The sequence below is a fragment of the Podarcis raffonei genome, chromosome 3 (assembly GCF_027172205.1).
Source record: "Podarcis raffonei isolate rPodRaf1 chromosome 3, rPodRaf1.pri, whole genome shotgun sequence".
Lineage (NCBI taxonomy): Eukaryota > Metazoa > Chordata > Lepidosauria > Squamata > Lacertidae > Podarcis > Podarcis raffonei.
Genome location: NC_070604.1, coordinates 77,184,541 through 77,207,469, shown reverse-complemented (window position 1 = coordinate 77,207,469; position 22,929 = coordinate 77,184,541). Strand labels below are relative to the sequence as shown.

Sequence of the window (22,929 nt, the reverse complement as noted above, 5' to 3'; positions counted from 1 at the left end):
ATACCAAAATTAACAGATTCACCCATTCCTAATTGTGACTTGCTACTTCCAAGTTCTCCTCTTACTAGGGATACTATTATTAGCTGTAGGAATGAGTGGTGGAGCAGAGAATACACAGTTCTTCACCCTGTTTGTCCTCCTCATCTTGTTCTCTTACACTCTGCTGGCTGGCTCTGACCTGAAATGATTCCCTACCCAGGAAAAGTGTCAATAGGGGAGAAGCAGCTTAACTTTGTCTACTGGAGAAGGGTGTTTCAGATCAAGTTGTAAATCCCATGTAGGCTTGCACTGACCAGTAAACAGCCTGGTCTACTCCTGTGCCTATAGCAGCAACTTGCCAGCAGAAATCAGCAGGTGAATAAGTATGCACAGGATTGCAGTAATTTTGTCCATAAGCAACCCACGGGTAGTCAAAAGAAAATTAAAAAAAGTTGTTGCACACAATAAAATGACAAGATTTCACATTCCAACTCACAATAATAAATTCCATGGCTTTAAATAAATGTACATTCTTTGACTCTTTTCTTTTAATCATACGTTAATTTCATCATTTAGCCACTTTTTGTGTTTTTTAGCATAATTCCAGCTAAGGCTTTAATTTTATTTCTAAGAATGTACTAGGTTTCTCTGGCAGTTCTTCCTGGAAATACAAAACAAAAATGGTTCAGGTAGCTAAATTTATGGCTGACAGAATAAATGGTATATTGTAAAGCAGTGTTACTGAATATCTCAAGGGTGAGGAGCCTTCCATTCTTAGTCAATCTTTCATTGCCACACGCTAGTGGTGAGCAAGACCAGAGATAAAGGTAGATGAAGCATTAAATGTGAATTTTACCTTTGTACAGTAAGCTAGTTTCTACACACACTTATACATCCCTCTCTAGCCTCCATCCAGGCAAGCAATCAGCTTTTTCAGAGTGTAGGGAGTCCAGGGATACATTCCAGGGATACAGTCCAGTCAGGTAAAAAAAATACTCAAGGATAATGCAAAAGGAGGCTGGTGAGGGGTGTGGTGTACAGAAAGCCCAGAGGGCTACATTTGGCTGCCAGACCTGGAGGTTCCTCTTCCCTGAGATCTATCTATCTATCTATCTATCTATCTATCTATCTATCTATCTATCTATTAGCCCTGATAGCTAAGTGGGTCTTCCATGTTTAAAGGCAATCTAAACACCTGATGCTAAAAACAGTTATTGGGTGTTCTGTTCAGCCAGAACTCTGTATGCTAGCTCCAAAGCTGTGTATGTATTTTGGCTTCGCTCTGAGCTATGAGGAAGTTGTGGTGAGCAGGAAAAGTCCCTGTGTGTGTGAGTCAGTGATGATTCCAGCACATGCCAATCACAAGGAAGAAGTTGCATCCTGCCCTAGTTAAATGCAAGCTCCAGTGCCACTTTTAGTTTAAGCAACATCCATAATTCAGCAAACGATCTCCCATTAGGAATAAAATTATCATCCAGAAAGCATACCTGCTCTAATAAAATGAAATAATTCCCTAGACTGTCGTGAGAAGACCAAGCCCATTCGTTTTCAGCAGGCTGAGGGTGCATTACTAATAGATTATGTATTGTCAAGGCAATAATATAAAATTCACATCTCTTAAGAACTTCCAAACCCTTCCTCTTTGATCATTAGGGCTTTCAGGACAAAATAAAATAAGGCTACTGAAATGAGGCAGATGACTTGGGTCCCATGGGTAAGGGGAGATGGCAAACATCTCTAGGGGTTTATGGGGATCCTGAATGCTGCTGGAAACCCAGCAGGAAGTCACAACTGGTTTGACTATGCTGCTGCAATGGTCCCCTTTTCTTATCACAAGACAGGTCCTATTTGCGCTCCAACTTTTATGATTTCCACTATCTGCTGTATTTTCCCAATCTCAATCTAATCTGGTTATCACAAGACAGGAGAGCTACTATATTGCACATAACTTTTTCCCTTTCTTTGTTCTTTCACTTTCTCCATAGCAAGGCTGTGTTTTGAAAGACTCTGTGTCACAGTTCCCCGAAGCAAGCAAGTCCAACATGCAGAATGCTGTGGAAATATGTTGAAAGGTTTATTCTTAATGATTTATCTTTTAATCCCCAGACCTCCTCTGCACACATTCCAACTAACCTACAGTGAATTCTGGGATGTTTTCTAAAGATACTAGGTACCAGGAGATGTGCTAATGACACCGAAGTGCGAGTGCATACAAAATCCAGCCCTTCTTCTTCACACCTAGGCCAAAAGACAGTTCTGAGGAGTTAGCACCTATTCTGCTACCTCCATATTCCCCTCACAGCAACTTTCCTCATGCTGGTAGTGGGTGGAACCAAAATCAAAGGTGAATTTTATCTTTGTACAGTAGGCGAGTTTCTATGCAGCTTCACAGACTTCTCTGTATTCTCCATCCAAGCAAACAAGAAGTATTACCAGAGTTCAAGGGCACATTCCAGCCAGACAAATATACTCAATGAGGGTTCAAAGCATGGCTACTAAGGGATGTGGCCTGGGGAGAGGGAAGGTATCAGGGCTCAGTACTTTTAGCCCTTTATTGTCAGTAATTCACTCAACAATAGAAACAGAAATGAAAACCCTTATCAGGGCAACAATCACTATAGTTTAGGAGGAAACTAGAGATAGAAACCAGATTTAGATTAATGATTAATTATTTAACATTGTTTTTCACAAAGTGAGCCAGCAACATGGCATATGAGGCAACTGTATTAAACATCACAATGCAAAGTGAGAAGGTCATGTTATGATTACTTAATGCTGAAAAACAGGCTACTGCTGAATATAGTCTTCAGCTTTTGGATCCTATTATCATTCTGTGATATGTAGTCCCCTGAATTAGATTTTTTTTTTAAGTATCTTATTTGTATTGTGTTGTTTAAAAAGAATCTAGTAGTCATATAATATCTAATACACCCACTGCCTATTCAATATAGTATTACCTATGGCTAGCAAAGATTACTGTGCCTATAATTATTTTGTTATGGGGGACTCAAGTGTCATCTTTTCAGAGTAGATATGGATGTTGTTGTTGATGATGATAATTCATGAATCACACATTTACAATCATACAATAAAACTGAAAATAGGTTTAAAATCAACTCGCTTTTAAAATTGACAGTACAGTGGTACCTTGGTTTAAGAACAGTCCGGTTTAAGAACAATTTGGTTTACAAACTCCACAAAACCAGAAATAGTGCCTTGGTTTGAGAGCTTTACCTTGGTCTAAGAACAGAATCCGAACGATGGAAGGGCACCGGCAGTGGGAGGCCTCATTAGGGAAAGCGTTCCTCGATTTAAGAATGGTTTTGGTTTAAGAATGGACTTCCGAAATGGATTAGGGTCGTAAACCGAGGTACCACTGTCTCAGGCCACAACCTGTTGTTGCTGGCATGACCCCGATCCCACACTAGTAGCATTCGTAATATTTGTACTGATGGAGGATATAAGGTGGCTTTGTGATTATCACAGGCGCCTATCGACACTACAAATGCCAAAAAGTACATTTCTCTGTGATACACACTTAAAAACGTTTTGATAAAGGTCTTGTCCACTTTTCTAAATAGGTGCATGTAGCCTTTTTGAAAAGCAACCGCTTCCCATGGCACAAAAAACACACAGTTAGCTGTTCCTCCCTTCTAACAACAACCCTCAACTTTCAATACCTTTCCCTCCTCCCCTTTTTCCTCCTTTCATTCCCTTCCTGGAGACAACTGGCATCAAAGGTCAGCATACTTTGGCATTTGCCAAGGACCCACACCCCAGCAGGGGCTCATCGACAAGAGCCCCCTGCACCTGCTTTTCCTCTCCAGCCATTGCAACCTGCTTGTGTCTGTCACTCTGGCCCAGGCCCTGATGGTAGTGGTGGTGAGGAGGAGGAGCAATAGGTGCCACTGCCTGCTTGCTCATTAGCTCTCTGCCTGGCAAGCAAGCAGGGGTAGCAATGATGAGGAAGAAGAGGAGTAGTTTTGAGGAGGTGGACTCACAAAGGGTGGGGAGTGGAGTCCATGGAGTGTGTCTCCCCTACAAGGATAGGTTACAACATCTGGGGCTCTTTAGTTTAAAGGATAGATGAATAAGAGGTGACATGTAGAAGTGTGTAAGACTATGCATGGTGTAGAAAGGTGGATAAAAGATAAAGGGACCCCTGACGATTAGGTCCAGTTGTGGCCAACTCTGGGGTTGCGGTGCTCATCTCGCTTTATTGGTCAAGAGAGCTGGCGTACAGCTTACGGGTCATGTGGCCAGCATGACTAAGCTGCTTCTGGCGAACCAGAGCAGCGCACGGAAATGCCGTTTACCTTCCCGCCGGAGCAGTACCTATTTATCTACTTGCACTTTGACGTGCTTTCGAACTGCTAGGTTAGCAGGAGCAGGGACTGAGCAATGGGAGCTCACCCCATCACAGGCATTCGAACCGCCGACCTTCTGATTGGCAAGTCCTAGGCTCTGTGGTTTAACCCACAGCGCCACCCGCATCCCAAAAAGGTGGATATATGCTTTTTCCTCTCATAACACTAGAACTCATGGAAAGCCAGTGAAGCTGTATGTTGGACAATTCAGGACAGATAAAATGTATATGGCAAAGGGGGGGACTGGAGGCTCAAAGCAGGGGGTAGGCAAAATGGCAGTGGGCTCCCTTTTACATTCCTCCTCATTGTTGGGACAGGATGTCAGGAGCAGCATAGCTCCTCGATTGCCTTCCTGCCAAAAAAGGGGACCGACGGCACTCAATGTCAGACAGGGAAGGGGCCACAGGTATTGGGGGATGGCACAGTGCAACTTTTCCTGATGGCAAATGTGTTGATCTAGCACATATGCTAACAGAAATGGTGCCCAATAGAGCTGCACAGTAACATAAGGCCTTCTGCTGAGCAGCTCTGTGGAGGAAGACACAGGTCCATGGAAGGTGGGCATTCAGGGGTTAAACACCATGTGCCTCCCTGCAAAGTGAGCACCCCAGCATCGCAAGCAGCTCTGTGTCTGATACACCAGGCATGCTGGATGTGGCGAGTTACTGTGGGAGTTGTCAGAGGCGACCTGCAACCTGGGGAAGTCCCAGGATGGCAGCAGGGCCGAGACTGCCTCAGCTCATGTGGAACCCAACCACAGCTGGCAAGGGACCCTCTGGATGGAAGGCAACTCCCAGCTCTAATGAATCCGCTTGAAATGCTTGGACACCTCCCTGGTGGTATGTCCAGGCCCCTTGCACATGGTAGCCAGGCTTGCTGGGGGCTGCTTCCCCACTCTCTAGCCTCAGCCCCGCAGTGGGGTTTGGATGCAGCTTTTTTGCACTGGTAGATGGGTAGTGGCCATGCCACCTGATGGATACATTAGACTGCTCTGTAAGTATAGCTGATCCATCCTTTTCAAAACCAAGGCTACTACACTGTTTACCCATCTGTGCCAGGGAGTGTGCCCCCAACCTCTGGAATTAAGGAAACTCCATTTGATGCAAGACTTGAGGCAACGCAAAGGGCATCAGGTTCTCTTGGCAGAAGGTAATTCTGGATGCATTTTTGTTAGCTCTCCAGCCGGGTTAGAACCATAGAATCACTGCAGTAGATCAGCAAGACTTCCAAAGGTTTGCGGTAACAAGAAACAAGGAGCAGGTCTTCTGGATGTTGAATTAGACAGGAATAACAGGAAAGCTTGAGGTGTGATTCACTGTGCGTGTGAAAGAACTTTGAGCTCACTCCTCCAGCTGCTGAGAAGCATATGCTGAACAGTTTACTCGAGCGTATACTGCTCTCGAGTAATACGAAACGTACTTATTCCTCCCCTCTCCCCGTTTTCCAGCTAGCTCTGGCTGGTGGACCTCGAGCTTCGAATAAATAACTATAAAGTAATAGATCCGTTCAGCCCAACAGCGAAAGGACCCCTTCTGAGCGACGGCCATGTGGCCGCTCTCCCCCGGCCCTCCTCACACAAGAAAGAGGGGAAGAGAGGGTCACGCCAACCGCGCGTGGCAAGGCCTTCCCAGCCCACCTCTGCTGAGGAGGCGGCGGCGGTGGCGGCCCCCTTTCACTTTTGCCGCCCCGCCCGCCAAGCCGCCCGCCCGCTTCGGAGGCAGGCAGGCGCGCGCGCGAGGCAGCCCTCTCGGCCCCCTCCCCTCTCGCGCGGGCTGACTGGAAGTGGCGTACGTGCAGAGCGCAGCCCGTGAGTGGCGGCGCAAACTCCTCCTCCGCGCTCGACTCCAGCCACAACGAGCGAGCTAGTGAGGAGGAGGCAGGCGCGCAGGCAGGCAGGCCGAGGGGCTCGCGCCGGCACTCGGCGGCGGCTTTCCCCCCCTCAGCGCTGCAGGCTGAGGCCGGGCAGGAAAGGGCCGGGCAGTCTCGGCGGGAGAGGGGCTGCTTCCCTGCCCCGCCACCGAGGCTCGCCGCCGCTATGAGGCGGTGACAGAAGCGAGCCTCGGAGGAGGCGGCGGCGGGCAAGAGGGCGGCGGCGGCGGCGGCGCTGGGCTTTGGTGGCTGACTGTCCTCCGCCCACCAGGAGCGGAGCGGGAGGCGGGCGAGGCAGCCGGGGGCCGCAGCGCTGACTGGGGTCGGCCATGATGAAGTGAGCCGCTCGCCTCCTTCTCCTTCCCAAGGCCGCTCGAGGAGAAGCAGGGGCGACCGAGGAGGGGGACGCGGCAACATGGCCAATGACAGCGGTGGGAGTGGCGGCGGCGGCGGCAGCAACGGCAACAGCGGCGGGGCCGGACAAGGCGGCGGCGGCGACAGTAACAGTGTCGGTGGCGGCGGCGGCTGCAGCGCCAGCAGCGAGCGGGACCGGCAGTACTGCGAGCTGTGCGGGAAAATGGAAAACCTGCTGCGTTGCGGGCGCTGCCGCAGCTCCTTCTACTGTAGCAAAGAGCACCAGCGCCAGGACTGGAAGAAGCACAAGCTCATCTGCCGGGGGAGCGAGCCCAGCGCGGCGGCGGCGGCGGCTGGAGGGGGCGTTGCTCAGCACCGGAGCGGCGGCGAGCGACACCAAGGCCACGGCCACGCTCGCTCCCCCCAGCCCTCCGCAGGAGGAGAAGGGGACGGGGCGGCCGCCGCCCCCAAGAAGGTAACGGCGCTCCCGGCCAAGCCGCAGCCGGACTCTACCTCGGAAGAGAAGAAGGCGGCGGCGGCGGTAACGAACAACCACGTTGCCAAAGTGGCGCCAGAGAGCCGAGGGCAGGAAGGGGAGGAGGGCAAGGAAGCGGCCGCAGCGGCTCCCGGAGCCGGGAAGGCGGCGCTCCTCTACCGGGATAAGTCCAACTTGAGCGCGGAGGAGTCGCTGCGCCCCAACGGGCAGATGAAGTCCCTGGTGCCGCAGCGGCTGGCGCTGGAGTACATCGTGCCCTGCATGAACAAGCACGGCATCTGCGTGGTGGACGAATTCCTCGGCAAGGAGCTGGGCGGGCAGATCGAGCAGGAGGTGCGCGCCCTGCACCACACCGGGCACTTCACGGACGGGCAGCTGGTCAGCCAGAAGAGCGACTCCTCTCGGGACATCCGCGGCGACAAAATCACCTGGGTGGAAGGCAAGGAGCCTGGCTGCATGACCATCGGGAAGCTCATGAACAGTATGGACGATCTCATTCGCCACTGCAACGGCAAGCTGGGCAACTACAAAATCAACGGCAGGACGAAAGTGAGTGACACCCCCTCCTCCTCCCTCTCACCATCTCTAAACCTTCCACCTGCGGCAAGTTCACGACTTTCACTGGCCGGTGGTGGCTCCCCCTTCCTCTTTATTGAATTCCCTAGTCACGCTTATTTTCAGGAATATTATATTTCAGAGCAGCTTAAAAGGCAAGATTCTCAAATGGTTGGTGAGTGACAATGGCGAGGGCTAGAGTCAGCGAAGGGTTCCCACATTCTTGAAGGTTGCTTTCCTAATGCATAGTTAATGTTAAACTTAGCAGGATTTGCTGGCAAAACTTGTTTTTGCCTACAACTCGAGCAGCCCTATCCATATCACGTTTTCAGGTCCACAAGGGAGGAATGCTGAGAATATATAATATTACTGCGTTGATTCCCTAAGCATATAATTAATACTGTTGTGATTGTGCTACACTGGCCTGTAGCTGTGATTGTAAGGGGACCACAGTAACTTGATACTGTTTTACTAGTCAAATCAGATGGGTGTGGTCAGGGAAGAAGTAGTGTAGGATCCCTCCATTCATAAAGAGCTACTACACTCTGTCCATCAGTCCCAGCAAAGACTTACTGTATTTATAGTCAGCTTGAGAGCCTGACTGCTAACTGTGGTAGCTCTACTGCTAACTTTTAGGCTATTCGCTTCTGCCTTGCAACAAGTGGAGGTATTATAGTCAGGTGTTTTTTTAAGCACTAAAAACTATTGAAAATGATAAAAGTTTCACAGAGTCCAGTAGTCCAGGAGAATAAGTCACAAAAAGATGATATAGTAGTGTGGCATATTGCTGGATTTGTGACACTACTGAATCAGTTTTGATTGTGCCATGTTCAAAACTGGGTGTGTATCTCCTCAGTTTGGTGTCCCTGATTTGAAATGAACCAACCTCACACATTGTTGATGTTCCTGGAGGTTCAGTGCCTCTCCCCCTATTTATCAAGGTATGTGTAGCAGAGGTGTGATAATATTTATACATTATCAGCATTTAAAATAGGATATGTTGGCCATCATATCAAAGTTTCAGATGCCAGGAGCAATTCAACACTCTATAATAATGTAACACTACTGCCGATACTCCACTCATCAAAACTTTAGTGCTCAGCACCAACAGTAGTCCTAAAAAGCAAACTTAGCCATGTTGATCCATAAGGGAAAAAACTCCAGAATCCACAGTTGGTCAAGTACCTTCCTGAGGACTATCCAGAACGTCACAAAATTGTGGCAAGCTTTTGGATTCTCCAGAATTCTTAATTAGGCAAGAAATAACGTTTTTCCTTGACCCCACCCCCTGAGTTGTATAACATCTTGCCTGATGGTGAATTCTGGTGAAACCAAAAGCTTACTGCAGTTTTGTGACACTTGGCCAGCTATGGATTTTGGAGTTTAGGGATTATGTAATTTTACTAGCACAGTAATATTTCATTTTTAAAGCTAGGTATTGTGATAAGAATTAAAATCAAGATAGTCACAAAATAAAGCTATTGTGAAGAACTATGTGTTTCCTCATATAAGTGCTGTCACCATCATACATCATCACATGAACAGTATTGTGACTGGATATTATCAAATAAAATTTCTCTTCTGTGGTTCTGTCAACCTAGCTGGAGGTGGTACAACTGCCAGTAGTATCTAGGACTACTTCACAGTTGCTTTTTTCTGACCTGTAACCGATATGATAAGGTTGGGTGAGAACTGATATCTGAAACTAGTGCATGTGCCTGATAGTTCTGCTCTCTCAGCAGCATGTAGCAAAGCCCTTTAAGGGGAACCATTTTAATCAGAATTCATGTTTACTAAAAAAAACCAACGACTTAACCTTGAGAATATATACTATCTAGGAAGATGTTCTGATCCCATCTACCACTGTTATAAAGAACATGCAAATAAAACTGTCATTTAACAGTTATACCTGCATGTTCAGTATGAGACAATATGATATACTAGGCTTTAATTAAATTACAAAAAATTAGCAGAATTGTACCTTTACTAAATATTAGTGGAAACTATTTGTGCAACAGTGTTTGGCATGAAACTCAGCATGACTAATTTCAAATGTGAACATTGATATAAGGTAGCAACATACCTAGACATTACAGGGAGCTGAACTTCTTAAATCATCAGAATATCATTAAGAGAGAAAGGTTCTATAAATCCATTCAATGTCACAAGTATGCCTGCTACATCTTGGGGCTGTAGAGGGGCAAAGGATCATCTCAGATTTCTTGTTGTGAATTGTGGAGCCCTTCAGTTAATGAAGCAATATTCTGAAATATCTCTATTCTAAACATTCTGATACAGTTTCACCTTTAGTCTTCTGATATGATTAGCTGTGCCTTTGTGGCCTGCATAATCTGTTTAAATGCTGATTCTATATTCTGTTGACAGTTACCATAGACTTGCCCCTTTAATTTAACTTATAAATCTCTGTACAGGGACCACATTATATTTATATTTTGATACAATATCTAGCAGGCTGTTAGCAGTAAATAAATAATGTTGCAAACAGTGTTAGAAACAGATATGAAAGCTAGGAGCTAAATGGCGTATTAAACCTAAGTTATGGGCTCAACAACGGAATGTCTAGGCGCATTTTTTAATAACAAGAATACAAAGCTGAAAATGAATGAACTACAGCTAAAATATTGTGTTCATTTTTCACATGGTCTAGTTCTTCTCTTGCCCACCTCCCTAATATTCTTAAGAAGGTCTCTTCTCCAGCCTTCAAAGAGTAGCTGGAAGTGGAGAGGCAGAAAAAGGTCCTCCTTTCCTTCCACTTTGCAGTTTTAATCTGAAATCTTAGGTGCTGTACTGCACCCAGAACTCAGAAACTGCTTAGGTTAATGAAATTCCTTGTCGCAAAATGCACCTAGAACAATGGGAATTTCAAACATTGATTGGAGATAATGTGAAACATCATAACCCCCTTCCTTGGGAGTAAGTCCCATTGAACTCAGTGGGACTTAATTCTGAATTGACATGTATAGGATTGAACTGTTAATGTGCTCTCCTAAATTGTGAGACTTGAGCTATACAAGCACCCAGGCTTAAGCACATGGGAGCTGCTGAGGTAGCCATCCACAAAGTGCCAGATAAGAAGGTGCTTAACATATACAGTGTAAAACTTCCTCTGCAAAAAAGTTTGCCAAAAAAATACAGCTTATTAAGCAGACTTTACTGTACTTCCTTTAAAGGCATACCAAGCATTTAAATATAATATGGAGCAGAGAGGCAGATAACTTCTTAAAAGTACTGTAGGTTAATATGTGTGTAGGGAAATGAAACAGGTGTATCTTAAACAGATTTAATAAAAGTGTGCTTAGTGTCACAAATGAGAGAGACCTGTGTTAACATGTTTAATATTGGGGCAGTGGATATGTAAAAAGATTCAGACTTAGGTTAGTCCAGTCTTGCAGACAAGTCCGCAGAAGTGACCGGTCCTGCTATCAAAGCAAATATGTCAAGTAGATAAGTCAAGCATGAAATTTAAAACCCCCAAAGAAGACTGGTATTAGTAAAAATTTTCTTTTGAAGGTGTATGGCTATTTACAGGCCCCAGGATTAGTAAAATATAGGTGGTCATTAAAATAGCTTTAACTTAAAATCAGTTAGAAATTTTTCTAATACAACAGTGCTTAACTGCTTGTGAACATCTTTTCAGGACACTATTGTGCAGAAATTCCATTTTTGAATATTTCCTCTGACAATATTATTTCTGTATAGCATTATGTTACCTTAAAGCAGGCATGGTCAAACTCCGGCCCTCCAGATGTTTGGGACTACAATTTCCATCATCCCTGACCACTGGTCCTGTTAGCTAGGGGTGATGGGAATTGTAGTCCCAAACATCTGGAGGGCCAGAGTATGCCTATGCCTGCCTTAAAGGGTATTTGACTATTCATAATGAGCAGATACCTGATTTGTGTCTGGGGAACTGAAATAAAGATGTCCTTTTAAAAATAATAAAAGAATACAAACCAGTAAGAGCCATTTTAAAACTTTCAGGCACTTGTCACCTGTTGACTTTTCCACTTGGAACAGCTGCCATTACCACCATTTCTCTTCGTCCTATACAAGGCTCCACATTTTGGTGAGGCTTAGTTTGCAGCCCAAAAATTGTAGTTGCCAATCCTGTTCCTAACAGTGTGCTGCACCTCTTGGATATTTGGAAGTTGTAGATTTTCAAGTCTTAATAGACCAATGCAACTAGTCTGTGTGTTCAGATGAACATGGCACTGACAAAAGGCAAGTCAACACATTCTGGGTTTGCTTAGTATATGGGGCAAGAGAATACATGGTTCAGTGGTAAAGCACATGCTTTGAATGCAGAAGTTCCCAGATACAATTTCTCAAACTAGGGCTTGAAAAGACTTCCGCCTTTAACCCTGAAGAGCTGCTGTTAGTCAGTGTAAGCCAGCTTTCTCTAACCGAGGTGCTCTCCAGGTGTTTTGAACTATAACTCCCATTATCCCAGTCCATTGACTGTGCTGGCTGGTGCTGATTGGAATTGTAGTCCAAAATAACTGAAGGTCACCAGGTAGGAGAGGGTGGTGTAAACAATACTGAGCTAGATCATCTGATGCTATGTAAGGCATTTTACTTGTGCCAAACCAACATATTACCCTTGTACTACTTCTGGAGTTATTTGTTCTGGATCACTGTGGCTACCTGCATTTATCACATCTTGCTGTGAGCATGCAGTTTTATTGTGTTGACTCTGTCATTTATTGTCACTTCCTAACCTCTGTTTTAGATATACGCAGGAAACACCTCCTTGTTTTAGTTAAATAGGTATAAAGCCAATAAAACTAAATGGTCTTGAAAGGAATTTAAAAAATGTCTTCCTGTACCCAGTTTGATTTGTTAGGTTATAGATTGGAATTTTAAAGAAGGTTAAAAGACCTTTTTGCAAGCGGGCTACTCTGAGCCCAGTTCTGTAACAGGCCATTGCTGATGAGGTTAGACCACAGGTTTTGGGTTTTTTTGGCTTGGAAAGCCTTTTAATTGTCAGGGCATGTAACTTCAGTGGGTAGTACTATGGTCCAGATATTGAACAGTGTTGAATTTGAATTACTGCATGTTTTCTTTAATTAGCATTCTAGTAAATGTGGTTGACTTTCAGTGCAATGAAAGTATCAGTTTGTACTAGAGCTTTGTTTGCATTATTGTCTCCATTTTTCCACTAGTTGGTTAATATTTACCCCAAAGTAAAATTAAAATAAAAAAAATCATTATGTTATTATTGCTTAGAATTCTAGAGTTGGAAGGGACCCTAGGGTCATCGAGTCCACCCCCTACAAGGCAGGAATCTTAACTAAAGCTTGTTAATTGAAATTAAAATCCTATTGGTCAGTTGTGAAGGAAGTTGTCATTTAGCCTTGTAAAGAAAAACAAACAAAACAGAAACCTCACAAGTTGATAAGAACAGCTTGAGCTAATAAAAGTTCATATAACTTGCTAAATAAAATGTTAGCTAATATTGATATTGGTTGACTAGTTTGCTGCAGGTGTGGACTTGGGGCTGTAGAGATGAGGATTAGTCTAAAATAGTGGCTGAGGTTAATTAATATTTTGCTGCTGCTGCTACTACTACTACTACTACTTGATTTGATTTTGATTTCTTACTTTCCCATCACCATAAGATTGAAGGGCTGATTACAACAATGTAAAAATAAAAAGATTTATGGTAAATCATTTAAGACAATTTACAATCAGAAGAGCAGGATGGGTCCTAAAAATATCTCTCATGTGTCAAAGGCCATAGTAGAGAGATGTATATTCAGCCTATAATGAAAGTTGTATAATAAATGTTCCAGATGTACCTCTGTGGGAAGATAATTCTGCAACTTAAGGGCTGCCACAGAGAATGCACTCTCCTCAGACACACATCACCCCACATTTCTCAAGGTGGTTTTACTTATTTTACTTACATTTAGTAAACAAAACTTTTAAAAGTACCCATGTTAATTTTTTGTATCAATATACAACATGTAATTGACTAGAAATGTGTGGGGGAGATAATACATTACATAGATTTTTAATTGCAATGCATATATTCTTTTGGGCCTGCTGTCTGACCAAGGGGTTTGGTTATTGACAACATAGTTCACCTTGGGAAGAGACCTCTGAAATCTCTATGATTTTCCTCATTATACCCAGGCATGTACATCCTTAAGGTAAAGGTAAAGGTAAAGGGACCCCTGACCATTAGGTCCAGTCGTGACTGACTCTGGGGTTGTGGCACTCATCTCGCTTTATTGGCCAAGGGAGCCGGCGTACAGCTTCCGGGTCATGTGGCCAGCTTGACTAAGCCGCTTCTGGTGAACCAGAGCAGCGCACGGAAATGCTGTTTACCTTCCCGCTGGAGCAGTATCTATTATCTACTTGCACTTTGACGTGCTTTTGAACTGCTAGGTTGGCAGGAGCAGGGACGGGCTATTGATATGCTAATAAATTTTAGCAGCCCATAGAACAGCCCAAAGAAGGCTAGCACCTTCATTAAACACCTTTAGGCACCAGGTCAAAACCTTCCTCTTTAACCAGGCCTTTGGCTGATTGACATTAGGTGCCCTTTTAAAATATGTTGTGGAAGGGAGGATTATTATCTTTGTTTTTATAATGTATTTCTGTTTTTTATATTGTGATTTTATGTTGTGAACTGCCCTGAGATCTATGGGTATAGGATGGTATACAAAATTAATTTATAATTACATAATATAGTGATCCGCAGCCTGGAAATAGTGAAGATTGTCTAATTGTATTTGCAATTGATATCCAATTATTGTTAGTAATTAAATTATTTCCACAGAAGAAAGAAAGCACTTGAAAAAAATTCCACCTCACATCACTGCTCCCTAGAACACTTCATTGGTGGTTTGAACTTTGTAGAACAACCGCTCTTCATCCCTTGTTCTGTGAACAAGTTATGCCACTCTGCTGATAAAATGTAGACATATAAGCACTGTTTTTTATTCCATTTCAAACTTGAGCTCCCATTCAGAAAGTAAAATCATATTTATTTGAGAGAGAGAGATTGGAAATGAAACTCTAATTGAGTGACAGTGCTGAGTAATTCTTATAAAAAGAATTAGATTATTATTTGTAAAGCACCTAAAACTTTATATGAACAACATAAAACAGTACCATCTCTATCTGCAGACTTGAAATCTAAATGTACGCATGATTCAAAAGGAAATATGGAAGGGAAAACAGCCAAATTGTGCACTAATTCTTCATAAGTTACATAATGTGTAATAAATATAACATTAGAAAATGACAATGGTGCCTAAAATTAATGTTTGTTTCTCAGACCATAGATGATAAGAATATCAAAGAAGTAGTTCCTGTGATTATTTGTCAGTAATTTGCTTCATTATCAACCTCTTTTTTGTTAAAAAGGATGCAGGAATTGCCCTCCATTGCATAGCCTTGATTTGATAAAAGCCAGAAATGGAACATAAGGAATGTTGCTGTCTTAAGAATGAAGAATGTTGGCAGAGGAAGCCATAGAGGAGCTTTGGTATTGCTTGTACACTGCTAACCTGGCTTTAATCAGAAATGTTTTCTGAAGTTCAAACAGTTGGGATACGAGAATGTGGTTTAAAGGAAAATGATAGTGTTAGCCTGCCAGCTAAAAGATACATCATTTGTTCTTGCTTAAAGCCTTATTTAATCTTGGAGACCAGCCATATGTATAGATTCAGTGTTGTATAGTGGGATAAAACTTGACAATTGTTGGCAGTGTTTAGACTATGCTCAACCACAGAGATTGCTGCTTGGGCACTCTGCTCCAGCAGTCTTCCATTAGTTTTGCATGCCCCTTGTTGACATTCCTCAGTGAGTCTATAAATGGGATCTAGCCTGAGTGTTTTAGGATTTAAGATTAACTGTATTGAAAACATAAATACAACATGGACTGCTGACTTACAGCTTTGAAGTTTGTATAAACTTTAAGCATATGCCCATCTAAATCTAGTGCTCTTTTCTATATGGTAACTGTTGATTTGAAATAGCCCATATTTGGCAGATGTTTAGTTAGTAAAAAGCCGGCCAAAAAACAACAAATAAAGGTGTGAGTTTCCCCTTCCCCCAAATGTATACAGTGGTACCTCAGGTTACATACACTTCAGGTTACAGATGCTTCAGGTTACAGACTCCGCTAACGCAGAAATAGTACCTTGGGTTAAGAACTTTGCTTCAGGATGAGAACAGAAATCGTGCTCTGGCGGCGCAGTGGCAGCAGGAGGCCCCATTAGCTAAAGTGGTGCTTCAGGTTAAGAACAGTTTCAGGTTAAGAATGGACCTCCGGAACGAATTAAGTACTTAACCTGAGGTACCACTGTACCTCTCTGTTTAACTGAAACAGTAGAAGAACCTCCTTCAGTGGGCATTCAGGACCTGGATTCCTATATTTGTCAAAGTGCTGAAAAAGATTCAGAGTTGTAGCCACTGTTAGCCATATTCAGAATAAATGAAGTGAAATCAATGAATGTGACTAACTTAAATCCCCTTATTCCATGGATATGTTCTGATTTTGTTGAATACAAACCACAGTTGTGTTACAGTTTAGAAGGTATTTGTGCAGTTTAATTATGACAAAATTATGGCACTATAAAGGCTTGATGGATTTATTGTGGCACAAGCTTTTGACCATGTTAGAGCATTCCTAGCTCAGCTGAAGAGCCACCTCTTTTTTGAATGAAATGGGGCTTCTGTGGACTTCCATAGACAGGTAGGGCAAAACTTCCACTCGGTTCATCAAATCCAATTTTAGAATCAATGACTTGCCCTTGGATATTTTTTCTTTTCCCTTCACCAGTGATGTTGACAGACCCTGAATAGTATAAATTGAAACAAAAAATTACAAATATAATATGGTTGGTTCTTTTTTCCTAAATAACCAGGATCCCAACAGGAGTAGCATTATGGGGGGACAAATCTACTCATGAAACTGCCAGTGTAAAAAGAAGATAGTTTTCACTATAGTAAAGAACGAGCAGCTTTATTATGCAGAGATCATAGGTAATCTCAGAGCACAGATCGGTCTACAATGCTAAGCAGATGTTAATTTTCAGGACCTTATAAACTATATGTGCATATCCTTGAGTTCACGAAGTGCTTTTGATTTAGTGGAGGCATCTGCTAAAGGAGGAGGAGGGGGCGGCCCCCTGCTGAAAAGGTTTGCTGACCCCTGCCTTACACTGTCAGTGCCCTGCCCCCACCCCCCCAACTAGAGTAGGGAGAACAGTTGGAAGTAGGTGCTGCAGGGGGAAAGGAAATCAGCAATAATTGCCTCCACTCTTCTGTTAGTTGATGTATCTGCTGGATCAAAAGCCCTTCCATGAGCACAAGGAAATCAGTTGTTTTACTTTATACATTGCCTTGCCCTTGACACTGTATTTTTCTTCCATGTCACCTTTGTGCTTCTCATGGAAAATAAAACTTATGTTTGTGAGAGGGATTGAAATGTAATTGAGGGTTAGCGAGAATCACCCCCAAAGTAATCAGAATGGGTGACATCCAGGAATGTCTCCCTTCTTGCGCAAGGCAATTCTTTTTGCACAACAGGTCTTCCGTTTTCTCCTCTTTCTCCCCTCCTTTATGCACCCCCAAAATCTGCCCCAGAGCACAGGGGTCATGGAGGGAAGAAGGAGCTGTGTTGTACCGACAGGTGCCTGTTCATGATCCCAAATAAGGAAGCAGTTTAACAAAGGATTTTTACTGTACTATATGCCAAACTGTTTTGGCTTTTCAACTGTCTTGTTCACTCTGTCTTGTTCTTCTCTCCTAGATTATCATCCACTCCTGTGTGCTAAGGGTTTCCATGCATGCAAGGGCCTTCTTTTTCTCACCTCACCCCTGCAGCCCCCGGTGCTTCCAAACTCTGCTCCATAGGTTCAGAAAACTCTTGAAGAAATTGGGCTGTTGAGGGGGGACAGCTGGGGGAGGAAGAGCAGGTCTCATTGCACAAGTGGAAGTCCAATCACAAAATGTTGGTTATCATCCGAAACGTTCTCTATGGAGGTGAACACTGAGCACATCTTCTCTCCTCCAAAGACTGACTTACGTCCAGTTGACACAGATTTTGGCAGAAAATAGAGCACTTCTTAATCAATGTTCTCATTTTAAGAAATCTTCTGTCTTTGTTAGAGTAGAGGCTAATCCTTCATACCCCTTTTAATGCAGCATGAATTTTTCAAATCTTAGGCTTTTTTTGTTATACCTAAAGTCTAGTTTTTAAACCCTTCCTAGTATTTTTGAGGGAATTTAGAATATATTGAAAGTCTGAAAAAGCTCTACTATTTGAAAACACTGCTATTAATTTGATTTGTAATGACCACAAATAAGACTTCCTCTTCCTGAAGGAGTGAATCAAGGGAGAGGAGAGGAAAGTATGAGTATTTTGATTCCCACTGTTGGATAGAATCCAGAACATTGTGTTCTCTGTCTTCCAATGCCACAGTTCGTAGGAGAGCTTAATTAGTACTTGCCCTATTTGTACAGCTGTCAAAAATATAGTCTCTGGGGCAAGAGAGGTGCTATCCTGCATGTTAACCAATAATTAGAAGCCATATGGGGGGCGTTTTTCTGGAAATATTTAAAGAGGGTTTCATATTTAAATTTCTATAGGCCCTTTCTGCATTTGTTAATGCAACATATCCCAAAGTAAGCAAAGTATAACACAGTATTATGGTGTTCACAGAAAGAGAGACCCAAATAGGGAGAAAAAGAGAAGAAAAACCAGGGCCACTTTGTCTCTCGCTGTCCCATACAGAGTGGCTTGCTGTTGATGGAGTCCAAGAGGGAAGGCTCTAGATGTCACTTGAGCCAGGCAGGCTGATAAAAAGAGTCTTGCTTTCTCTCCCACTCCCTTGCCATGGCAACAAAGTTCTTAAAATGGGCTTAATTCTGTATTTGGTTGAGGGCCTTAAGCCACTTCTGCTGCAACAGGTGTCTTCTGTGAACCAGGGGTGATACCTCCTATCAGAACTGCAAGAGAGGGTCCTAGAAGCATGAAGACAACTATTTATGCATCTAACGCAGGTTTTATTAAGTCTTGAGTCCTTTTATTTTTATGTCACAATATTCTGTTTTGAGTCAATCTTCCATGCAAATTGGTTGATAATAATAAAAAGTCACACAATTTAAATCACAGAAACAATGACAAGGGCTTTACAATTCATAATATTACTGAAAATAATTATTAACTTGTAATATTGAATAGAAAATGCAATTGTTTTGCAGAAAATTCATGAAGTAAGTTTACTGTCTTAGCCTCACACAGCTGGTGAAATGTCATATTGTTTAAGCCACTACTATGCTTGTTCAGTGTCTGACAGGAAAAGGCCTTGTAGCTGTTCTCTACAGGGAAGGAAACCTGCTTATTTTGACATAAAGGGTGTGTGGTACAAAATGTGGATTTTAAAGGAAGTGGAATACTTTTGTATATAGTATTTTATTCAGTTGTGCAAATTGAAAATCCCAATTTTATAAGCAGCTGAAAATCATAGATGGGAGAAAGCATGAGTTATCATATATAGTCTGCTCTATAAATGTGTTTCTCAAATTTTAAAAGCAAACTAATTCTGACACATTAGGAGCATGTGAACAGTATAAGCCAGTTTGGGCATCATAACGGTTTATCATGACAGGAATGAGCTACAGTATGTCTTGGCCTTGCTTTCTCACCCACTCCTCTTCCCTTGCATGGAGGAGACTGGAAGTTTTCACTTCCATTTTCTATTAACTGCTGTTTGATAGGTCCAGACAAAACAAGAAGGTATGATTTATCCTAACAATTGTGTGTTGAGAAATGCCAGCTACAAACCATGGTTTATGAAGCTGATTTGTTTCATCAAACCATGGTTAAATTGGACTACAGTTTAAGGTTTGCATATATCAGGAGCTGGAGTCAGGTGTAGGTCAGCAATAAAAAACACTGGTGTCAGCGAAGTTAACTCCTTATTCAAAGAAACCAAAAACAGTGAAAGCCTAGTGATCTCAGCTACTCTTCCCAGTAGGTCTTGCCCCAGGGAAGCAGCTGCGAAGACTGAAGGTCCCCACTTTTCCACAGCTGCCTAAGTCCCCTCCTCTGCAGGGTTTTTCCCAAGCAATTGGAGATTGTGTCTGCACACACCTAATCCCTCCTCTGCTCTTTTCATTTCTCTTCATGTTCTGGTTGACCAGGTCTAGGAAGCTGGTCACAGCAGGAGAGGGAGACGCCCTGGATTATTCAGCAGCCTGCCTCATCCCTGTCTCCTGTCCCTCACCTCCTGCCTCTACATCAGGACTGCTTTCTGCCCCAGCTTCTTCCTTCTCACTAAACCCCTTTGCCTGTTCAGCTTCCGACAGATACTATAATACCTGCTTTAAATTGTGTTTAGTTACTCTATGTCATCTAGAATGTTTTAGGGTCATCAAGTATACTAATAGCCCTATCCTGGGCACATTTATTGAAAGCAGGTCCAACAGAGTTCAATGAGGCTTGTAATAGTGTGATCCTATGCATGTGTACTCAGAAGTGAACATTTATAGAATTGCAGTCTTAGCATCCATAGGATTGCTTCTTAAGTCTTCTGTAGAAATGTCAATTAATCAACTTGATAGCAGAAAATCAAACTGAACCAGAATAATAATAAAATAAAAAACAGAACTAAAGAGGAAAGAATATTTGAAGAGTTTCCTCCCCCCATACAGGAACTCCATCTGAAGAGTCTTTGGTTTTGTACAAAGTTTTTTAAATGTTTATATATATTAAATTATTTAAATTTCAAAATCTCACAGTTACACAATAAATCAACAAATAAACGCTGAAAAGATCTAGAAAAAAGAGGGGTTCAGAATATGGGTAAACTTATTGCATCCAGTGGAACCAGATTGAATTAGAATGAGCTCATATAATAAAACCAATATTTGGAATGATATCTGTATTTTGGATTTGTTCAGGCCCTGTGCCTGGGAAGCATTGGACAGAGATTGGACTAGGAGCCTACCTGAAGGCAAAAACCATTGTACAATATTACAAAAGATAAACAGCCTGCCTGTTGGAGGAAGGAAAAGGGAGAGGACACCATTGTAGAGAAGGCCTCTCCCTCTCAGCCAGCCTCTCTAGGTGGGTGTTAAAAGCTTCAGTTGTGCTTACTTGAATTGAAGCACTATTTCTTCACTTTTGTGCTAAAGGTCTGTATAACATCTTGTTTGTTTATTCAGCAGTGCATCTGTGCAATGGTACCAAATAGTATGGGAAACAGCCCTACTAGAAAAATTAACTAATAAACTGAAACTGACACGGGGACAAACAGAAGAAGACACCTTCACCCCGGTATGGCTCCCCTTTATCACATACACAGCCCAACAGGACAACGACAATAATCCACCAACAGCATACAAATCAATATGGCTAACCTGATCCAAAACACCCACCCACCTCACTCACACACGAAAACAAAGATCACCACAGCCAATCACAAACAAACAATCACACCCTAGGCCAACCCCAACCTCTCTCACCACCAAAGGAACACAAGTGAACAACACAAGCACGCTGACACCAAACTCTACATACATTAAGCATAATAGGAACACCGCTACCCGACCCCACCCCCATCCATCTCCCCTCCCTCCACCCCCCTTTCTTTTTTTCTTTCTTTTTTCTTCTCTCCCTAATGCCTCAACAAATGAAACAGATTTGTAAAAATGTTACATGGAAGAAAAAATACGAGGCATTACACTTACACTGTAAAACAAGAAAACCCTTAATAAAATATTTTTTTAAAAAAAGCAGTGCATCTGTGATGGCTAGGCTTGCAGCACGTTGGGGAGAGAAGGGTGTAGCAGCCTGCTGACTTACTGTTCAGGTCCTGAGAATCAGAGAGACAAGTAAGCAGGCTCTTGCAGGTTGAGGAAGCACGAAGGAGCTGAGGAGCACTCAGCCGAGCAGTAAGAAGCATGCGGGGGCAGAGAATTTCACTGCAGACAGTGTTCCACCTCTGGACTGGCGCTGGGTATTCCTGCTTACCCTGATATGAGCTAGCTTTAACTGAGAAAGAGAGATAGGGGTTGTGGTGAAGAGTGCAGTGGATTTGCAGAGCTTTCCAAACTGTGTGTCGCGACACGTTAGTGTGTCAGCTGCAGAGTGTAGGTGTGTTGCGCGAACACTCCCTGCGCCTCTCCCGGGACTGGAAAGGGGATAGTTTAACCTCCGGCTTGCTAGTAAAACTGAATTACTGTGTCGTGAAATGATGCATGTCTAAAAAGGGTGTCACCAGCATGAAAAGTTTGAAAAGCTCTGACCTATAGATTTTGTGCTAAGGATCGTTATAGGCAAGACTGAAAATAACATTTGCCAGTTTTACTGGGGCCTTTACAGAAATCTGCGGTGGGATCACACTTGGAAAAACCATACAGTTCTTCTTGCCTTATCTCCAAAAGATACATTTTTGTAGTGTTGAGAAAGTGGATAGAGAAGTTTCTCTCATAACGCTAGAACCAAGGTCATCCAATGAAGCTGGGTGGTGGGAAATTCAGTTGATAATTTAGCTGAAAAATCCTTTGCTATTCCCAATCATGTGTCTTGCTTGTAATGATGCCGTCAGTGAAACTTGAGGATTTGATAATTTTATCAGGGCCAGAGTCTATGGACTTATATCCAATAGGATGTTAAGCAAGGCTAAAATTTTATTAAGTATCTCCTGTGGTCTGCAGGTTTACTTGGAGTAAGCCCTCTTGGTTTCACTAGGACTTCTTTCCAAGTACATGTGTATAGAATTCCTGCCTTAAAGTTAGTATCTTTAAAATAAGCTTATATTTGTGTTCTGATATTCTAAATTCACATCACATTTATATTTGCAGTGAGCAAAATACGATAGTAGTGCATCTTAACCTGCTAAAATTGCTTGGTCTCTTGTTTTTACTCCCAGATATTGATTATTTAAATAATTTATTTAAATAACATTATTTAAGGTATGGGTCTAGTTTTGAAAGTCAGGCAAGCTCTTCTAGTTTATATCTTGCGGTGTATTCTTCAATTACTATTGTACTAGTTTCCTTTGGATTTGTGTTTAATACATCCTGTGCTTGCTCCTATAATCACCTGTCTCTTCTAGATTTTTTTAAATAGTCTTTTTGTAGCAGCTGCTCATTCCAGCACTTCCTCTTTAGCATGTAGTGAATTCATGTCCATCTACTTTCAAGCTGTTTCCTTGTTATTAACCTTTAACCTTTTCAGCTTGTTTTGTTATAGCTAGCAAAAAAGAGTGGAAATAAAAGCATTTCATATATTCACCCCGCCTATTTTAAATCTAGTGGGATATT

General features: G+C 42.8%; 1 protein-coding gene across 1 annotated transcript in view; it reads left to right on the top strand.

Annotated features, from left to right (window-relative positions):
* Positions 1 to 6,204: 6,204 nt before the first annotated feature.
* The window catches only part of EGLN1 (egl-9 family hypoxia inducible factor 1), a 28,134-nt gene continuing 11,409 nt past the window's right edge, over positions 6,205 to 22,929 (top strand). Inside the window, exon 1 of the mRNA XM_053382515.1 lies at positions 6,205 to 7,614. Within this exon, the coding sequence (XP_053238490.1) occupies positions 6,631 to 7,614 (984 nt within the window). The 5' untranslated portion in view covers positions 6,205 to 6,630. The remainder of the gene's footprint in view (positions 7,615 to 22,929) is intronic.